This window comes from Papilio machaon, chromosome 7, assembly GCF_912999745.1.
Source record: "Papilio machaon chromosome 7, ilPapMach1.1, whole genome shotgun sequence".
Classification (NCBI taxonomy): Eukaryota; Metazoa; Arthropoda; class Insecta; order Lepidoptera; family Papilionidae; genus Papilio; species Papilio machaon.
The window spans coordinates 7,410,816-7,431,875 of record NC_059992.1 but is presented as its reverse complement, the minus strand read 5'-3'; the positions used below and the strand labels follow the sequence as shown (position 1 = coordinate 7,431,875).

Genomic DNA, 21,060 nt, shown 5'->3' with positions numbered 1-21,060 from the left:
GTATTACAAGACAAACTGCATCTATAAATTCTCTGGTCGTGAGAGTGTCTTCTTTTTTTTCGGATTTATTTACATAAAGGATTTTTTTTTTTTCAAAAATTGAAAATGTTTCATTTCAATATTGCATCACTTCCACTAAAATACACAACATAAAATATTTATTATTCTGCCCTCGCTAAGTATTCATGGCAATTAAAATCCGATTTACATTCGCCGACAGATGGCGTCTTATTTAAAGTTAACCAATAGCGTAATTTTAATTAAGGTTCCTATTAAGTTTGCTATCGTCTCCGGTTAATTAAATTTTATTCATAGAATATGATTCTGATGAAAATGACAATATGATTATGTAATTTGAATTATCATAAAATATGATACAGATCAAGGATACTCTTTGCTGCAGAATTTATTTTGAATGATACAAGTTATTTGTTTAGTATTTCTAAGATAATGCGTTTATAAGATATATTTTTTGTTGCAATTTTCGTCCCATTTTGTGACGGTTAGTTCAGCTACTTTAATATTTTCATAATAAAAGACAGATTACTTTGGATGACAAACTGATTTACAGATAATCGCTAATACCCATCGTGTATGACAAAATCTACACAAGGGCAGAATACTGAAGCAGTACAGCAGTCAGTGCAGTACTGCTAGTGTCGAAAACTCATAGTTATAACCAATAGGAATAAAGCTCTAAATAGTCTACTGCTCTGCCTCACTGTTCTTCCTTCGTGTGAAAATGGTACAAGCCAACCCTGGCTTGTAATTGGCGAACCTTGTAGATAATAATTCATTTTAGCGATGAATGTGCCCACTGTAACATGATTTCTGTCTTTCTCACCGCTCGGTCAAAGGTCATGTATAATTGATAATTTTCTAGCTTCTAGTAAAAGAATGTTTCCAATATATGCGTTTTTGTATAGCGAGATATTGTAGGTTTTTCTAGTTTTCTGCAGATTTAAGACGGAAAGTGAGCGATCGTATCGTTATTTTTAGATTAAAAAGTTACCCATAAATTTAATTACGTGGAATGAATCCTTAATAAAATTGGATTAAGATGAAATATCTGTATTCTTACACCAAATTTTGCTTACAAATTATACATGGTTTCCATGGTAAAAAAGTTAATTTTTTATAAGCTCTAACTCAACTATCTATGGCCGTATTCGTTATTAATTACTAATTTACAAACTTCCTCATAACAAGGTCCGGAACTCACGGTAGTTGAGAAGTGCTATTCATTATTTTACTATTTGTTCAATAATACACTTGTTGTGTATGAAACTATTAACTTTTTAATCGAGTATACGTTTAAATTGAAACTATTTAATACTCTGCACTAATTGATATTGTTAGGAAAATATTTTGTGATTAATTTGTGTACCGACTGAGTAGCTAAACCGTTGCAGTTCTATAGCTAAGACTGTTTAAGTCAGTATTTATAAGTATATATTTAAATTAATTTATATTCAATAGCATGTGATAATATTACTTATAAGTACTGATAATGGTTTTATCAGTTACGAAGTGTTTTTAAGGGTTCCTGGAGCAAATTCTTAAAGCATCATAAATCATTTTTCGAATCTCTTGTTCATAAATTCTCACATATACAATAATCAGAATCAAGGTATAAGTAACAATCAAACAGTTTATTGCGTGGTCCGTGTTTCGGAATGTGTTAAAGACAACAAACAAGAGACGAAAGGTTTCAAGGTGAAGTATAACTTTCTTATTGGTTTTAAAATCTTGTCATTACAAATATTATTAGGGTAACTTACTTGTAATGACACCAATATTTTCTTAATCCATATTGAAAAAGATAACGAGGACGTAAACAGTAGATAAATTAGAAAATACTGTACTGAACACCACATCGAAATAATTTTACGACGTGTTATCTACATAAAAAGATAACATTTTTAAAATGATATCAACCTCAGTCAATAATTTAGTTCCGAGCGAAGTGAGCGTGCTGTGATCTTTGTTTGTTTTTGTCATCAATAAAATGTCGTCTTCGTTGTATGAGGTGGAGTATGCCAAAAGTGATAAGTCAGAATGTAAGATATGTAAATTAAAAATTGATAAAGGGTATGTGCGCTTTGCTATTAATTTACAATCAGCATTTTGTGACAAGATGCAATCTCATTGGCACCACGAAGAATGTTTTTTCAAGAAAATATTTCTTCACAATGTTAGTGAAATAGGAAAGTTTAATTTACTTTTGCACAATGATCAAGAGAGAATAAAAGCTAAAATTAAGAAAGTACCTCATGCAGCTTTACCACTTTCTGATGAAAATAAAGTTTCTAAAAGAAGTTTTTGTTCAAGCAATACAGATATCTTATCAACGTTTTCTATAGAATATGCTAAAACTAGTAGTGCGACGTGTAGATATTGTGACATTAAAATCATTAAGAATGAAATAAGAATATCCAAATCTAAGTATGACCCTAGATATGGAGATTGCCTTATGTGGTATCATCAGAAGTGTTTTGTTGACAAACGCGAAGATCTTATGTTTTTTGCCACAGGTAAAGACATACCAGGTTTTGAAAATCTTAGATCTGAGGATCAAACAATGCTAATGGAAAAAATTTCAGATGTAGATGATGACTTTATTTCGAAAAAATTAAAAACATGTTCAAATAATGGTTCTGACGCCGAAGTTAATGAAGAATTACAAGATAAATTGACAGAACAAAGTAAAGTGTTTGATGCCTATAGAAATGATTTGAAAGATTTAACAAAAAATGAAATACACGCATTATTAAAAGAAAATAATCTAGATTTACCTTCAACTCGGGAACAATGCATAGACGGTTTGGCTGATTGCATGGCCTTTGGGGTACCAAAAAAATGTCCCGAATGTAATCAAGGCCAATTAATACTCGACAATTTTTATTATAGATGTACCGGTGATGTAACTGCTTGGACGCAGTGCTATTACACCACTAAAGAACCAGAAAAAGATATTTTTAAAGTTCCGGAGTCCTTAAGAAGTCACAAAATATTCCAAAATTATAAAAGTAATGTTATTCAACGTCTTTTTTGGAGTATGCCTTTAACAACGGCCAAAGTTCTTGACACATCGGCCTCTACTAATCCTCAAAGAGAAATATCTTATCCATTGAAGAATATTCAATTCTTTTTATATGGTAAACTTAAAGCTCCTAAAGAAGATCTCAAGCTTAATATTTTGAAATTAGGAGGACTTGTAGTAAATAAACTTACAGATACAACTGCTGCTGTAGTTACTACCAAAGAAGAATTAGATAAAAATTCTACCATGATACAAACAATACAAAATAAAGATATAGAAGTAATTGATGAATCTTATTTTGATTTTATTGATGCTGAAAATGGAACAGTATTAGATTCTCTAAGACTTATTCAAGAAAAAAATATTGCTAGTTGGGGGTGTGATCTTTTTAAAAGAATACCAAAAAATGTTTTGGATGGTAAAGTTGAACCTAAATCAGGAAACATGTATAAAAGTTCATCGAAACATGTAGAAACAAAATCGGTGATTAAAGATGGACATCCAATTGACATAAAATCAGGTCTTCAAAATATCGCACATGTGTACAAGGATAGCGAAAAAGCTTATTCAGAAGTTTTGTGTAAATTCAGTGTAGAAAACAATAAAAATTCATATTATAAGCTACAATTACTAGAAGCTGATGACGAAAACAAGTATTGGGTTTATCGTTCTTGGGGAAGAACAGGAACAACAATAGGTGGACATCAAAGTGACCCTTTTACATCCATCGAAGCTGCTAAAGAACATTTCCTAAAAATTTATACTGAAAAAACTGGTGATGACTGGATTTCAGAAGAATTCAGTAAAAAAGCCAGAGCTTACGTTCCGATTGATATAAGTTATGGAGATATCAAACAATCGACAATTCAATTTGACTCTGAAGTTAATTTACCGAAATCAGTTCAATTTCTAATTACGAAAATATTTGATACCGAAATAATGAACAAAACTCTTCTAGAATTTAAACTTGACCTTGATATAATGCCTCTTGGAAAGTTATCAAAATCTCAGATAAAGTTGGGGTACAGTGTGCTAGCAGATTTGCTTCAAATGTTTGATAATAATCTTGCTGATGAAAAAAAGATTAAGGATGCTTCAAACAGATTTTATACTTTAATACCACATAGCTTTGGAACTGATGGTATTAAACTTTTAGATTCACCAGATTACATAAAGCAAAAAATTGAATTATTAGACAGTCTGCTAGATATTGAAATTGCATATAAATTATTGCAATCACCTACTGATGGTTCTCTGACTCCTATAGAATCTCATTATCTTAAATTAAAAACTGACATTAGACCATTAGATAAAACGACACCTCAATTTGAACTTATTTCGACTTACATGAAAAATACACATGCTCCTACTCATTTAAATTACACACTTGAAATTGAGGAACTTTTTGAAGTTATACGTGAGGGTGAAGCAGAACGATATGAAAAATTTAAGCAATTAGATAACAAACGTTTACTTTGGCATGGGTCAAGAATAACAAATCTAGCAGGAATTCTCTCCCAGGGTTTGCGTATAGCACCCCCTGAGGCGCCTGTTACAGGATACATGTTTGGTAAAGGTATATATTTTGCAGACATGTCCTCAAAATCTGCAAATTATTGTTTTGCAAATAAATCGAATGATACAGGATTTGTTCTATTGTGCGAAGTAGCTCTTGGCGAAATGAAGAAATGCTACGCCGCCCAAAACATTAAAAAACTTGCCGAAGGCACACACTCAGTGTGGGGGGTTGGTCGAACGCAACCAGATCCTTCACAAAACAAGATAATAGATGATGGTGTTATTGTACCTCTTGGTACGCATATTACAACACAGGTAGCCAGTTCCCTGCTTTACAATGAATTTATTGTTTATGACGTAAACCAAGTAAATGTAAAGTACTTAGTACAATTAAAATTTCACTTCAATTAAAAGTATGACATTTTTTATACGTTAAGTACTAAACGAAAAAAAATTATCTATATTTAAAATAAATAAATATTGTTATCAATAAAATAAGCAGATTTTCTTTAAATTCTTCACCAATTAAAAACACATCAAAGAAACATGCGCACAAACGTATTTTAGAACGAATTTCTTAATCAGTTTCACATTTTTCTTCAAACGCTTCTAAAATCACAGAAATTTACAGAAATGGTAGATGTGTGGATGGATGACTTTAGACCATAAAAGATACTTATTTGTTCACTTAAGAAGCTAACAGCGGTTTACCTGAAGTTATTTGAACCCATCAACATTCACAAAATTCATCAAATAGAACAAAAAAGACTATTTATTGCTGCTATATATCGTTGATGATTAATATGAATAAAATATGACTTAACTAACTGTCGCCTGCGATTTCGTGCGGATTAAAAAAAAAGTAATATGTAGCCTATGTGTTCTTTCAGACTATGTCCTACATCTGTGCCAAATTTCATTAAAATCCGTTGAGCCGTTCCGGAGATACCTTCAAACAAACATTTATCATTCCATCCATTCACCCATACATCAAAACATTCGCATTTATAATATTAGTAAGATACATTTTTTTAACCTGCGAATATCAGTATGTAACACTGCAGTTTTATCATACCTAATCGGGCACTTATGGCTAGCTATCTTTAGCGACGCAATCTTATCGATTGTCTTTGTCTATATTACTTTATCAAATTCAATAGCAGTTGACTAAAGAAAGTAATAGCATTGTTTACTTACTTTATGTAGTTATAGAATTGTTATTTTAATTTAAAACAATTGTTATTTACGTTACATTTCAATTTTATTTTTAAATAAACAGAAAACAGTGAAAGCAGTTCCAAAATGACAAACTTACCTTTCAAAGTGGAATATGCAAAAACAGGAAACGCCAACTGTAAAGTGTGCAAAGAAAAAATTGATAAAGGAATATTACGATTCGGAATATCATTGCAATCAAAATTTTATGATGGTCATCAAACACATTGGCATCACGAGGAGTGTTTCTTCAAGAAGGTAATACCAAAGAGCATTTTTGATTTTGAGAGGTTTAACGTACTACAATACTGTGATATAAAACGACTAAATGCAAAAATAAAATCTATATTATCTACAATACTGAACAATCAAGGTAAAAAGCAACTTGCAGAGTCAAAACCAAATGAATTACCTTTACCGTCGTTTAACATTGAATATTCAAAAACGAGTAGTTCCACGTGTCGTCATTGTGATCAAAAAATTCTTAAAGACGAGATAAGAATTTCTAAATCACACTATGATCCACGATTCGGAGACAGCCTTTTGTGGTTTCACATTAACTGTTTTATTGTAAAACGAGAAGATTTGTTATTTACAGGAAATATTAACGATATACCTGGCTTTTCAATGATCAACGAAAATGACCAAGTTTTGATTAATAAAGAGATTGAGAATTCGACAAACTATCTTTATGTAGGTAAACAAGTAGATGATTCCGATCAATATATAGAGATGATTGAAGGAGAATCAAGAATATTTGATCACTGCCGAAAGGCTCTAAGCGTTTTGAATGACAATGAACTCAAGAAACTAATAGATGCAAACTTTCTATTACTATCCAAAAGTCGAGAAGAATGTATAGATATTCTTGCTGATTGCATGACTTGCGGTGTTCCCGAAACATGTCCAGAATGCAAACAAGGACAAATTGTGTTAGATACTTTTTATTACAAGTGCATTGGCGATACAAGCGCTTGGACACAATGCACTTACAGGACTGAAACACCTCAAAGAAAGTCTATGAAAATACCGTGTGCCTTGGGATATATTCAGGTTTTTAAAGATTATCAACATCCAGGTTTGCAGCGTCATTTTTATAAACCAACTTCAAGAATCTTTACAAACTCAGATTCAAATTCATTTCAGCTAATTCCACGAGATATTAAAGAGAGCAGTAACGTTTCTGAAGCGAAAAGAACAAAATTAAAAATAAAATATGGTATGGATGTGGATCTAAATTCCGGATTAGAAAATATTGCACACGTTTATAAAGAACAAAACAATTATTACAGTGTTGTGTTGAGTAAAACTCATGTTGATGATAATAAAAATTCTTTTTATAAACTTCAACTGCTAGAATCTGATAGTAAAGAAAAATATTGGGTATTTCGGTCTTGGGGAAGAACGGGTACGTCGATAGGTGGCAAGAAACTTGAAAATTTTACTGATTCCTGCGAAGCAAAAAAACACTTTGAAAAAATTTACGTACAAAAAACTAAATATCGAGAACTTTCAGGACATCACTTCATTAAAATACCGAGAGCCTATGTACCTGTTGATATAAACTACGATGATATCTCAATGTCAAAGATAAATATTGAAAGTGAATGTAATCTACCTATATCTGTACAGGGGATGATTGTTAAAATATTTGATAGGAAAATTATAGAAAATTATCTTTTGCAATATGATCTTGATATTAAAAGCATGCCGCTTGGTAAAATCTCTAAAGAACAAATTAAATCCGGATATAACATACTATCAAGTCTCCTAGAAGACTTTGATAAAGGTGACATTAATATAGAAAAAATTAAAGATTCTTCAAATAAATTATATACAATAGTACCCCATAACTTTGGATTGAAATACCCTCCATTACTGGATAATAAAGATTTAATAAAAAAGAAATTAGAAATGTTAGATAGTCTATTAGAAGTGGAAATAGTTTATGATTTGTTAAAATCTGCGTCTGATGATATTATAAGTCCCATTGAATCACTATACCTCTCACTTAATGCAGATATTATACCCGTAGACAGTTCTTCGATGGAGTATAATGTTGTAATGAAATATCTGAAGAATACGCAACATTCGCTTGATTATAATATTGACATTGATGAGCTTTTCAAAGTGACGCGCGCTGGAGAAGAAGATCGCTACAACAAATATAAAGAACTTCATAACAAACGTTTGCTTTGGCATGGATCTAGAACTACAAACATAGCTGGGATTCTATCACAAGGGCTTCGTATAGCACCTCCAGAAGCACCTGCAACAGGTTACTTGTTTGGTAAAGGAATTTATTTTGCCGATATGATTTCAAAATCTGCTCATTATTGTTTGGTAAATAAAAACCATCCTATCGGTTTTGCACTTTTGTGTGAGGTAGCACTTGGTAACTCAGAAAAATGTTACAAAGCACAACATGTGACACTGACCGAGGACATCCATTCAGTATGGGGAGTTGGTCGCATTCAACCGAACCCAACAGGAAATGTTACATTAAAAAATAATATTATAGTACCGCTTGGAATGCCAATTAATAGTGCTTCTCAAAGTAATCTCTTTTATAATGAATATATTGTTTATGACGTGGCTCAAGTTAACATTAAATATTTAGTACAGCTTAAATTTAATTTTAGATAAATTAGTTCAAAAAGAACCTGTTATAATGTCAGACTTTATGTACAAAACCTGTTGACTTTTATAATTTTATTTTATTATTATTAAATTTGATTTTTCTATACGCAATTGTTAGTTTTAATAATTATTTCTTATCATCATCATCAGCTCACTACACGTCCCCCACCGAGGGGCTCGGAGCCTACCCTAAGATAGGGGTGACTAGGCCATAGTCAACCACGCTGGCCAAGTGCGGGTTGGTCAACTTCACACATATCATTGAACTTCTTCTCAGATATGTGTTGTGCAGGTTGCATCACCGTAAGAACGTCGGATAAATGTACATAGGTAAATCGAAACTCGAAAAACACATTGGTACATGGCGGGATTCGAACCCAGGACCTGCAGATTGGAAGTCAAGTGCTTAACCCCTGAGCCACTGACGCTCTAACTATTTATATAATTATTTCTTATAATAATCTACTATTTGAATAATGTTTTTGAGTTATGAATAAATAATTTTGGAACAAGAATGTAGACTTTTTTATTCACATACACATACATACCACATATTACTAAATTGAATTTTATTTACAAATAGATAAATAATCTTACTAATATTATAAATGCGAATGTTTGGATGGATGGATGGATGTTTGTTTGAAGATAACTCCAGAACTATCATATTCGGGAAGAACACATAGGCTACTTATGTTTTTTTTAAATCCGTACGGACGGAGTCGCAGGCAGCTAACATAATAATAAAGACTACCTAACAATATAATATAGATGTTATTAATCAATAAAATATCCTACTCTGTCATAATTGAGGACCTGATAATAATTACTTGACAAGGATTTTGTAAGAATCTAATAATAGCACTTCGTACCGAGTACTGACAATTAAAGTCTTAATGTAATAAACTCTTTATGACTCCTTTATATATTTTATTTCTATTATATTGTCTCATTATAGTTATGTACATAAGATTTTTAAAATACCACCATTGATTTAGTTGTTTGATTAGTTAGTGTATATACCTAATATAAATAAAAATGTTGATTTAATCTTTAAATTTTATACTTCGTCAGAATCAAATTATTCATATTTGAAATTAAACAAATTCATACCGAACAGTCCGTCAAAACATTGGTATCACAGGAACGCAGGCAGCGTTCGGTGTTTAAAAATAATTTTTCCGTCCATTTCATTTTCAGTGGATGCTGAATAAAAAGAACAATCTACAAATTTAATCAAAACAACAATGGATATTGTCCGCGCAATTCCTGGAGGGCAAACTTATTCTTGACTTGAATTGTATTGCCATCACATACTGTGATTTGAATCTACTTGTTTTTTTTAGTTCATGTGGTAAAAATATCATGCGTGTTACAAACTGGAAGTGTTACGTTATTTCATGTCACGTTAGAAGAAATAATAGCCATAGAGGTTTTAGTCGGTTTACACATTTTTTCATCATTTACTTTTAACAATACCGAGATAGGAAAAGGAAATGAAAATTTCCAAGGGATAAATTCAAAGAATAAAATTATCCTCGTATAACATTATATTTGGTCGAATCCAAACGAATGTCTTATATGTTTTCATTTGTAACTATGGAAGGAATAAAATCCATGACTTCTAAAATATTCATTCTCTTTATTTCAAAACGCTGTCTACTAACAAGGTACAGAGAGGGTAATCAAATTCCAATTTAACAGGCAGTGTCCTGTCAGACACGCTTTTGTTTTTTGCTTTATCTTCGACTAGCTTTGTGAATAATACGCGTAAATTTATTTGCTTGTATGAGACACTAGCTGTCACCCGCGACTCCGTTTGCGTGGAATTAAAAAAAGTAGCATTTCAAAAAAAGTAGCCTATGTGTTCGTCCAGACTATATTCTACATCTATGCCAAATTTCATCAAGATCCGCTGAGCCGTTCCGGAGATACCATCAAACAAACATCCATCCATCCATCTTAACATTCGCATTTTAATATTAGTTAGATTACATAGAAAAGTAAAACGATAATTGTCGTGTTTCTAAACGAACAGTTGAAAATCGTTTAGAAACACGTTAATTATCGTTTTACACGGCGAGGTGGACAGCCTAGGTAAGGGATAATATATTGCAAAACTCGTGTTACCACTGATATTGTAGGCGGTAAACTTGCTGAATATGCGATGTATTATTGGGTTTAAAGGAAATACTAATCCAATTTCTGCTTAGTGTGGCTCTATACGATACTAATATCATAGCTTAAGAAGTCCCAATACTTCGAAATCTTTAAAGGATATGGATAATTTCAAGAAGATAATAAAAATTTAATATAATGTCTGTTAAAAATAAAACTGGAAATCTAATTAGCTTGAAATCATGGACTCAATTCGGCTATGAGTTACTTACGATATTTTTTCATGTTCCATTAGTTCCATGTCGATGTTGTAAGGTTCTTTTTAATCATTAACAACAAATAGTCAATCGAAATGTCGCGTAACGGTCCAGCGCCCGGGCAACCGTCAGCGTCCCTGAAGTGTTGCGCTCGTCGCTTGCGGCATACTTTCCTCATCTGAAACTGATCAACTATAAAAGACACCTGAAGTTCTCCAAATAACACAGAACAACAGCAACCAAAATGAAGTGTGTTGTAGCCATCGGGCTTCTCTGCCTTGTGGCAGTGTACGCCAGGGAACTTGGCGAGGAGGAGAGGGACCTCGTGGCCGCAGCGAGTGGCAAGGCGAGCCACCACGAGGAGGGTGGCGGCCACGAGCATCATGCACATCATCACCACGACCACGGCAGCAAGGGCCACAAGGGTCACAAGGGACACCACCATCATCACAAAGGCGAACACGGCGACCACGGAAAACACCACCACGAGGGACATCACCACGAACATGGTGGTGGCCATAAGAAGCATTGGGATGAGCATGATCATCATGGCCACCATCATGAGCACGGACACCACCATAAAGGAGGTAAACACGGTCACCACAAGCATCACGATAAGGGAGAAAAAACCGATGGCTACCACAAGAAATATCACAAGGACCACTTCCACAAGGACCATCACTTCTACGATGACCATCATAACGAGGGCAAGCACCACAAACACGGAGATCATCACGGACACCACGAACATCACGGAGGAGAACACAAGAAGGGTGGACACCACGAGAAAGGACATCATGAACATCATCATGGCAAGCACGGTCATCACGACAAGCATCATTACGACGAGGACCACCACGGGCACAAGGGCCACCATGGTCATGAGGAACATCATCATCATCATCATGATCATGGCAAGAAGGGCGGTCACCATGACCACAAGGACTGGGGATTCCACCACGGAAAGCACTGATTTATGCCAACATGCTGTGATAGTCCATTGAATATTGTACTTTAGTTAGAAGTTAGCGATGCCTATGTTTTCGATATTTTGACTTTCTACTTTCACTGTGACTTACGAAAACTACAACTTCATTGTACAATTTAAGTTTCTACGATCTTTTCAAACTGTTTATTCTCTCTCGACTGTTCATTTCACGGTCGCATTCGCGGCGACCTTTATTCTGTCTATTGATCAAAGCATAGGAAAAAATGTTTGTTTTTATACACAGTTATCGATTTTTTACGGGTTTTGTTATGTTTTTCTTTATATTAATTTATAAGGACTTTAATAAAATAATTTGTTAAAAATCTGTATTTTTAATTATCTAAAAAAAACTACAATATTTATTTGTTTAGACGGATATTGTTTTTAAAGTTTTAGAGATTTTAAAAAACGGCTCAATATCCCAATACATCAAATAACAAATAAACATCAAGATGTTTCCATTAAAATAAATCAAACTTTTCCGAAGCCCCTTCCTTGTTCGAAACAATAAGTATAGTAAATGAGGTTAAGTATTAAACAACCGGATAAAGCGGGTAAGTATGATAATTATTTAGGTTATAGATATTAATCTTAAAGATAATTCTACAAGTAAGTATTTCTATAGGTAATATAACGCGCTTATGTTTTTTTTTTTTTTTATAAAAGAAATTTTACGGTGTTAAACTTCGCAACCGAGCTAGCCAACACCACCCTAAATATCAGTGTCATGGTAAATTAACTCTAAACTCATAATTTGCGACGCTTTTGGATCCTTTGATAAATAGCCTAACTTAAAACCCTTGTTCACTTTTACTTCTACCGTAATTTCTTTTTATGGCAACAAATTATCCAATACAAGTCTAGTATAAATTACCGAAACATGTTCCAATTTTAAATTTCAGTTTTAATATAACAATTAAATTCCTGGAAAACTTTGGAAAATTTGTTACCATATTTTTTTAAATCCTTTTTTCAATGATAAAGGGATAATAAAAAATGAATATTGCTTGTTTTACTAAAAGGCTCCTACGCAGTATCATGATTTTATCAATTCAGCTTGTATAAAGAAAATTCACAGTACGATTCAATTCAATATGAAATTATAAATATCATTTACTTACTTCTACACACATTTTCTAATGCTGACAATTCTTAGAAAATTAGGTAAGCTTAATACAATTCTCCTAGGATTGGAAGTCAATAGAGGAAGACGCAAAAACTCCACTAAAGAGTACACCGGAGACTACAAAATGTGCATACAGCTTACAGTTTTATAACTAAACCAATTTGTATTCGGAATCCCTAAGCTACGAAGCCGAGACGCATACAAGTATAATACAGCTATCTTCGACGATTCACGTTATCGTATTAATGACACTGAATTTGAACCAAATACATACATTGAGAACTAAATTTTATATAGTACTAAGTACTTCCATTAAATATAAATTACATAGTACTAATTAGATTAATGCTCAACATTTTAAAGTACAATATTAATCCTGAAATACTGTGATACGTGTATCAATTCGTTTCGTATATTTTTTAAACAATCCTTTTACAAACTGTTCTTATGGTTGATGACGGATAAATTAGCACTAGATCACTAAAAAGATCACTAAGAATACAATAAAAAAATTATATTCAAATGAATCGGGTTAAATATGATGACCGCAACAGAACGAATGAAGCAAGGGTCGTTTGAACTAACACTAGCGGAGTAGAAACACCAATACGAACAAATATCAGGGAACTAGTTAACGATAGTGCTGTTCCGGACAGTTACCTTTATCGCTTCCGCAGAGACTCGCAAGCCTAATGTTTATTAGCACTGAAACAATTATTTTACGATTTTACCCGAACTAGGGTAAATTAGTAAATGCTTTAGTAATTACTAAAGCATTGTTTGTTGAATAATAAATTCTGAAGTTTGGAATAATAATTTTTACGAACTTGAGCAACGCTATAACTCTGCTGTAGTAATTGACTTGTCTTTCTTCTAGTTCTACTAGGTACCGTATATGAGAATTGACTTGGTCTAGCAATATAGTGTGATTTGATACTTCCTTCCTCTTGCCATGCAAATTCTGATTACAATGTAATATTGCAAAACATTCAACGATTTATAAGTACGAAACATACTACCAACGTAATGAAAGCAACAAATCAAACGAAATTTCTCTTTGACAAATGAGTAAGACATCAGAGTCGAGATCAAATGATAAAGCGGATAGATATTAAAATGACGTTCAAATGAAGCAAAGTAAGTGTCCTCGTCAAACGGATATGCCGCGCGAGCTCTCGACGTTACTACGTGAGCGTTTCTCGACGAATGGGAACCTCGGATTAGATCTGGTGCAATTTACAAACTCAAAACTTTTTACCCGCTGACAAGAGAGAAATCATTTTCAAGGGTGACGGTTTCTTTGCATGCCTACTACATTGTGACATCATTTAGCATAAACAACGGAACCGATTTTGGTGATTCGATTCCCTTTATAGATATCGACGCTGGAAAGCATAAACGCTGTAACCCTTGAAATCGCGAATATGTTTTTCACACGTTAATAATTTCAACCATTATCAAACGATAATGATTTTATTATAGGTTAGCACAAACTACACAACATTGCTAAATACCGCATGCTTGTAGGCGTATCAGCTCATGAGTTATGATTTTTTGGCTCTCCTGTAAAGTTCATACTTTTGAGGTTACAGCGTTTACGCTTTCCAGCGTCGATATATTCTTTCTAATATTTATAATGCATTTCACTTTTATTTAAATTTCTGACATCTGAGTTATAAGGTTAATGATACCTGACAAAATCAATGACAGCTAAGCGGTAAACAACATGTTTTATTGAGTCAGTTTATAAAAAACCAATAAATTATTTTGCTTTTCTATCGTAAAAATAATAACTAAAGTGTAACATTCAATACTCTTATATGGTATGTAATAAGTATTTATTTTTTATCGCTATCTTTTGTGACTTAGACGCAGTCATCATCTTTAAAATACTTTCAACCCTTGAGTGGAGTGCGTTCCCAGAGACTACTTCTTTCTTCACATGGCTTAAATTACGACGTTAAGTTTATGAGCGACTGTGTAGTAATTTTCATACTTCACAATTGAAGTTATAAACTTTTATAAAAAAGACGAAGTTTTAAATTTGCATTTTTAAAATTACACAATATTTTTGTTATTGTTCCTGTAAAAAAAAAGTTGCTCATGACTTAGTTACGTCCGTTTGCCTATATTCTAATCCTTTCTAATCTATTCAAACATTAGATTTAGTCTAAGGTCAAACTTTATTGCAATATTTATATTAACAAAGTGTCATATTATAAAATATACTTAGTAACAATCAAAATACAATAAGTAAGAGTTCAATATTAGTTGAAATTATGACCAAGCATTTTATTTTAATTCTAACCTCAAAAAATGAAGATCCACACTAAGTTGAATATTTAATACTTAAGATACTTGTTGCAAATAACAGATTGTTTACTTTCAAACTGAATCTTCTATATCCTTCTAATGCTTTCCGGATAACTTGAGTAACAAACTTAGATGGCGCCACGTCCGCCAAGATTTATGAGTCCGCCAGACACTTTAGTAGGGGAGCCGAGTGGGATAATGTTTTATGCACATAGGACTGCCGCTCTCTGATACAAAAGTACTTTGTTTTCATGCGATAAAATTAAAATTACCACACTGTGAAAATATATTTGAATAAAACTAACTATACTTATAGTCTCATGGCTGTTGCAAGATGTGAAAAATTGCGTTAATATTTCTGAAACCATTGTGAGACAATGTTACTAAAATAATTTAAAAAACGGCTTAACTGTATGGTTAAAATTGCAACAAGCATGATTACAATTTTTTTTTGGATGGAAAATATGAATGTTTGTTAGAAGGTATCTCCAGAATGGCTTAACGGATGTCACTGAAATTTGGCATAGATATAGAACAGAAAGATCACAGAGGCTAGTAATTAAGTTTTAATATACCGTACGAACAGAGTTGTAGGAGGCAGCTAGTCTCTTATGTCTTATAATCTATAAAAATAGGAAAATTGAAAAATGAAGAATAAAACGTAGCGTGAAAAAATACAAATGATATTGTAGGTACGATTGCGTTGATACGTGACGTCAGCGATAACCGACGGATCGTCCGCTGTTCACACATGCGATGAGTCTGATCCTATTGTGCACACATCTTTATCAACACGATGTGTTCAATGTATTTTTTTCATATTTACCAATAGAGATCCTTCCCGGGCTTCGCACGGGCGGTAAACACGTCTGATATTTTATCTATATTTTATTAGTGGAAATATTATGTTTAATTGTCTCGTAGTTTAAGAGTTTTTTTGTTACAAAAGTATGTATTAGTGTAGATTATAACTGATCGTATTTTGCGACAGTTGGAAAAAAGGATAAGGGCTGGAATTATTATTTTTTTCGTTATAAAATAATCTGAAGAATATTTGAAGATTTCTTCGTTTCTTTTTTTTAATTATAAAATATTCTGGTAGAAGCATAAATATATCTACAATAGGAAAATCGTCATAAATTTAAAAATACGCCCCAAAAGACAGCATACACTCCAACAAGATAAAGACATCAAACTCATTCTTTGTCATTTAATCAAAAAGGTACACGACTACTTCATATTCTTTAATAAATTATACAAATAAATGAATAAACGAAGTGAACAAACTCTGCTAAAAATGTGTGGTGCAAGTCATAAGAGATATAAAATGTTTAATTTTGTTGCTAAACAATTGTTGTTAATTTATTACGTATTTCGTTTTGCTTCATTTTTAACGGTGGCTACAACTGTAACTAGGATATTTATGATTATGATTTATGACTATTAGGATATTAACAGTAATTTACTGTTTATATCCTAATAGAAAATTATCATTTGTCGGTTGCGGTTCTAATTTTAATAGAGAAGATTGTTGTTTTAGCAGCAATAAAACGAAATACTTTGCAAAAAACAGCTTGATTCTGTAATCTTTTAAATTGTGTCAGCGGCACTTTTATCGACATGTATTGTCATCCTTTTAATTCTGTTCGAAAAAACAGAGACGTGTAAGACAAGTGTCGCAACAGAAGAAACCAACAGTAAGATTTTTTCCAAGGTCACACTTAATATGACCTTTTCTTTTGACTTGTACCAAATCCATACTCACCTCTCGTAGCAGGACGGCCGTAAAACGATGTCGATCATAAAAATATTTGATTAGGCTTCGCTCCTCAAAGCGCCACTTCGCCGACTTGAAACTTTTATTATGCGTACGAGTCAGTGTGAATTATTTAATCTAATGAAAGCATAACTTTTAGAGTACTTCGAGAGACATAGTATATTTTTATGATACCTTTACAAAAGTATTGGAATTGGTATCACCTCGTATAAAAATTCAAATTCTCTCTCAATCTTAGGTAGGTAAGTAATAAAAATCAATTAATAGCAATTAATATTAGAAACAACATATTACAAATTATAAACAATCAGGATTTTATACGCTAACTTTGTGAAACTAGACAACTATGTAAAAAATAATCTTTAAGAAGAAAATGTCGTTTGCTTGAACATTTTGGTAAATGTACAAAATCTCTGACCGACGCAAAAGTAGTGTGTGGTGTCGACATGAAATATATAACCTCTATTTGTTATCTACAGACATTTTCGACGAGTGAAATATCTCAGGAAATTCTGGATGCTATATCAGGGAAAAACACACATTTATTAGAACTGTCGTCAGCTTCTTTCGGTTGTACCAAAAAAATTAATCAAATTAAACTGCCTCTCTAGTAATTTTTACCTCTTCGTAATAAAAAAAATGACAAAATCGATTCAATATTTAGTTTTTCTTGTTTTTCACCCCTCTTATAATCGGTCCCTCGTTCCCTCTTGTGCGTTGAGATTGCGACACGAAATAAGGGAGCGGATAAACAAATTACTGTGCGGCTATACTCGGCATGACTTGGTCGATACTGTACCGTCTGTAAGATTCGATTATCCATACACTAAAGATACCTCGGAAAATTTCCCCTCTTAGAAACCCCCGTTTGGTGTCCGTTCTTTCCGAACCCCTGTGTTTTGTTTCCCTTGTCGATAATATTTTTTAACAGAGAAACTTTTACATTACAATAATATTAGGTTATAAGATTATACAATTATTTTTAAAAGTTGTAAACTGGAATATTTTGGTGTATTCCAAGTAATTTAAATTTCTATTTGTGAATTGTGGTCCTTTTTTGTAGATTTTATTTCGTTTACTTTTTATCAGAATACTTTATTTTATGCACTGTCGTACTAATGCAGTTAAATATGACAGTTATCATTGATTTCTTATCTTGACTCAGAAACACATTTTATTTTAAGAAATATCGATCAGCTATTTGCTCTGATAACGATAAATTTGCAGATAATGCAATTGCGACCTATCACGTGATAAGTTTCTTTTTATGACCGATTATAATTATTGTATCACTGTTGTGTTTAATATCAAACATTATGAAACCATAAATAGCTCGAACACACTTTCATTCCACGAATTTTCAAAACTTTTTTTTATTTTAATTGCCATTAACAATTACATTATGAAATATTCAGCTTTAAAATTATCCAGAGATTATGAAATAGTAAATAATTTAAAGTTATATTTAAATAGATTTATTAAAAAAAAGTAATAAAAATTAGAGCCTCATAAATATTGAGCAAATATTCTTTTACCAAGATATACAGTTAACTGCTTACAAATTAACAAAATAAAACATCAGCTGATTAACAGGTTTATACGACAAACTCTTTTTCACACACCATAACCTTAAAATAAAATTGTCCTTTTAACATTATATAATAAAAATGCTGATTTTAAATATGTAATAAATAGTTCTAATAATCTTCCTTCATCCTTCCACCAAATCCACAAACGATGTTGAGTGCTATCGTTATTTACTTCAAAGCCAAACCAACCCTAGAAACAAGACCGTGAATGTCATGTTATAAGATAACACAAATTAACATTACAATGGTGTGAACTTGAGCCAAACATCTTCTTTAATGATTTTCATAAAATTATGATCTTCAAAGGACAGCTGTGAAGGAGTTCTTTCTGTTGTCTCGATTTTATATTTCTCAAGGATAGCTTTTGTAACTTTTCTCATAATCTGCATAGCCAACTGTTCACCTGTAAACGAAGAAAACGATAACATAATATACCTCTTGCTCCTTTGAGATCTGTAGAACTGTGTACTGTTAATTACGGATATAAAATAGCAATGTAATTGTTAAAAACAATAAGTACATTCACCTTTGTAGAATTTTGTCCACTTTTTAGCATTTTAGGTAGTGCTAAAATTGACACATTGCAATTGAGGTTCATATTTGTGTTTCTATTGACACAATCTATTTGATCAAATCTTACGGTACACTTAAAAGAAACACTTAAAAAAGTGACGGATTCCAATGATTGATCCTGTCATAAAAGCTAGCACTGTTTCAATGTGAATATTCAACAAAATTTAATTAATTTTCATAGCAGGTAACCAAATTATTTACGATCTAAATTCAACCCAAACGTTTATAAATGAAGAGATTTAGAATATTACCGCACCATTGCCCCCGTATTTGAATTGCATTAAGCCGATTTTTTTATAACAGTCCGAAATCAAAGTTAATAACCTATAATATAGAAACTTACCAATACATTTGCGAGGCCCAGCACCAAAAGGTAAGTACACGAATGTATGCCTCATTTCATTTTCACTTTCCAAGAACCGGTCCGGGTTAAAAGCACAAGGGTTCTTATAGTGCTTCGAGTCTTTATGGATTGCTTCTACCGGTACCGTTATAGTGATATTCTTATCCAAAATCATTTTATTATCTGGAATTTCATATGCTTTGACACACTTTCTTGTTATAACTGGGTATGAACAGTACAAACGTAAAGCTTCTTTAACACAGGCATCTAAATAATCAACGTTAACTGAATTATGTGTTCTGATTTTTTCTTGGATTTCCAAGTTCTTTGCTAATTCAAACAACAAGGAAGTTATAACATTAAGACACGGTATGTACCCTTCAGTTATGAAAAGACTAACCATTGAATATGTCAATTCCAATTCTGTTACGTTTTCTGTCCTAGTAGCCTTCCTGTTTTTCGAGTTCAATTGATCTATGAGACCTATTTGTCGAATCTTCGTCAATAAGTTTGATTCTTTCAAGACTTTATTAGCTTTCGCAGTCAGCAATCCTGGAACGGTGGTTAATCCGAAGAAAGTATACACAGAAGGAAATATTTCTTTCAAATAACTCTTGAATATCTCCAAATAAGTACGACGCTGTATTGACTGACGTAAGTCTTTTAGTATAAGTCCGTCGTCCTTTCCCTCAAAGAGGCAATCCTTAAACACGGCGTCCAATATTTCTGACAACAGCCCTCGAACATTCACAACTTCATTGGTTCCTGACAAACAGACATGTAAACTGACATCAGGTTCACGATGCATTCCGTTCAATAAACACTCCAATCCCTCACGGAGTAAGGTCCACTTTTCACCTTCGGCATAGAATAGATTGTTTCTTAAGCAAACATCCCGAGATCTGTCGAGAGCGATGCCTCTGCAATGGAAATTCGCGAAATCCGTCGACAACATTTTCTTGATGAACTCCGGGTCTTTCACAATCAACTCAGGTATTCGACTCTTGATGACACCTACAAAATTCGCCTCCGGATACTTAGTGTAAAGGTTTCTTACTTCCTCGGAGGTCGATCGAAACCTCAATACCCTATGATAATCACTTCCGAAGAAAGGAAACGGTATCTTGTAAGGTACATGGCGGATGTACCAGTAGCTAAAGAACTTCGTAACATAGTCGAATATTAGGGCGACTATTAAAGCTGCCAAAATAGCCAAGTTCAACAGAAAGCTTTCGAAGAACATTGCCGCGTTCGAACTGTACGATAATGCGTCGAATACTGAGAGGTGATTCGATCTTACCTCAGCACTGGGTCAAAGTAACGGTTTAAAATTGTACGCAGATCGGCGACGCTTTTGTATAACCGTGGAAACTATACTTGTGACTAGGAACTGCAACTTTAAGTTTTATGTGCATGTAATATTGCATAAATTTACATGAATAATGATTTAAGATGTAGCTATGTATTTGTTGCGAACGTACTGTACATTTATTTTCTATGTAAAGATCGAAGTGACTTCAAGTTGTGTCCCTAATAGAATGATGCTGTTATTAACAAGTA

At 32.8% G+C, this 21,060-nt stretch overlaps 4 protein-coding genes across 4 annotated transcripts; 3 read left to right on the top strand and 1 right to left on the bottom strand.

The window, feature by feature from the left end:
* The first annotated feature begins 1,966 nt into the window (after positions 1-1,966).
* LOC106719392 (poly [ADP-ribose] polymerase-like) lies at positions 1,967-5,004 on the top strand. Its single transcript, XM_045678599.1, has one exon. It carries the CDS (start codon positions 2,009-2,011, stop codon positions 4,970-4,972), a length of 2,964 nt encoding a protein of 987 aa, XP_045534555.1. The 5' UTR covers positions 1,967-2,008; the 3' UTR covers positions 4,973-5,004.
* Positions 5,005-5,713: 709 nt separating this feature from the next.
* Positions 5,714-9,652, top strand: LOC106719393 (poly [ADP-ribose] polymerase-like). Its single transcript, XM_045678662.1, has 3 exons — positions 5,714-5,737; positions 5,841-8,395; positions 9,617-9,652. Exons 2-3 carry the CDS (start codon positions 5,864-5,866, stop codon positions 9,650-9,652), a joined length of 2,568 nt encoding a protein of 855 aa, XP_045534618.1. The 5' UTR covers positions 5,714-5,737; positions 5,841-5,863.
* Positions 9,653-10,996: 1,344 nt separating this feature from the next.
* LOC106719394 (histidine-rich glycoprotein) lies at positions 10,997-12,036 on the top strand. The gene has a single exon (XM_014513731.2). The coding sequence runs from the start codon at positions 11,036-11,038 to the stop codon at positions 11,762-11,764; it is 729 nt and encodes a 242-aa protein (XP_014369217.1). The 5' UTR covers positions 10,997-11,035; the 3' UTR covers positions 11,765-12,036.
* Positions 12,037-18,536: 6,500 nt separating this feature from the next.
* LOC106719470 (cytochrome P450 6B2) lies at positions 18,537-20,764 on the bottom strand. The gene is made up of 2 exons (XM_014513817.2): positions 19,501-20,764; positions 18,537-18,987 (listed from the first exon to the last, which is right to left on the bottom strand). The coding sequence occupies exons 1-2, from the start codon at positions 20,741-20,743 to the stop codon at positions 18,824-18,826; spliced, it is 1,407 nt and encodes a 468-aa protein (XP_014369303.2). The 5' UTR covers positions 20,744-20,764; the 3' UTR covers positions 18,537-18,823.
* Between the last annotated feature and the right edge of the window lie 296 nt (positions 20,765-21,060).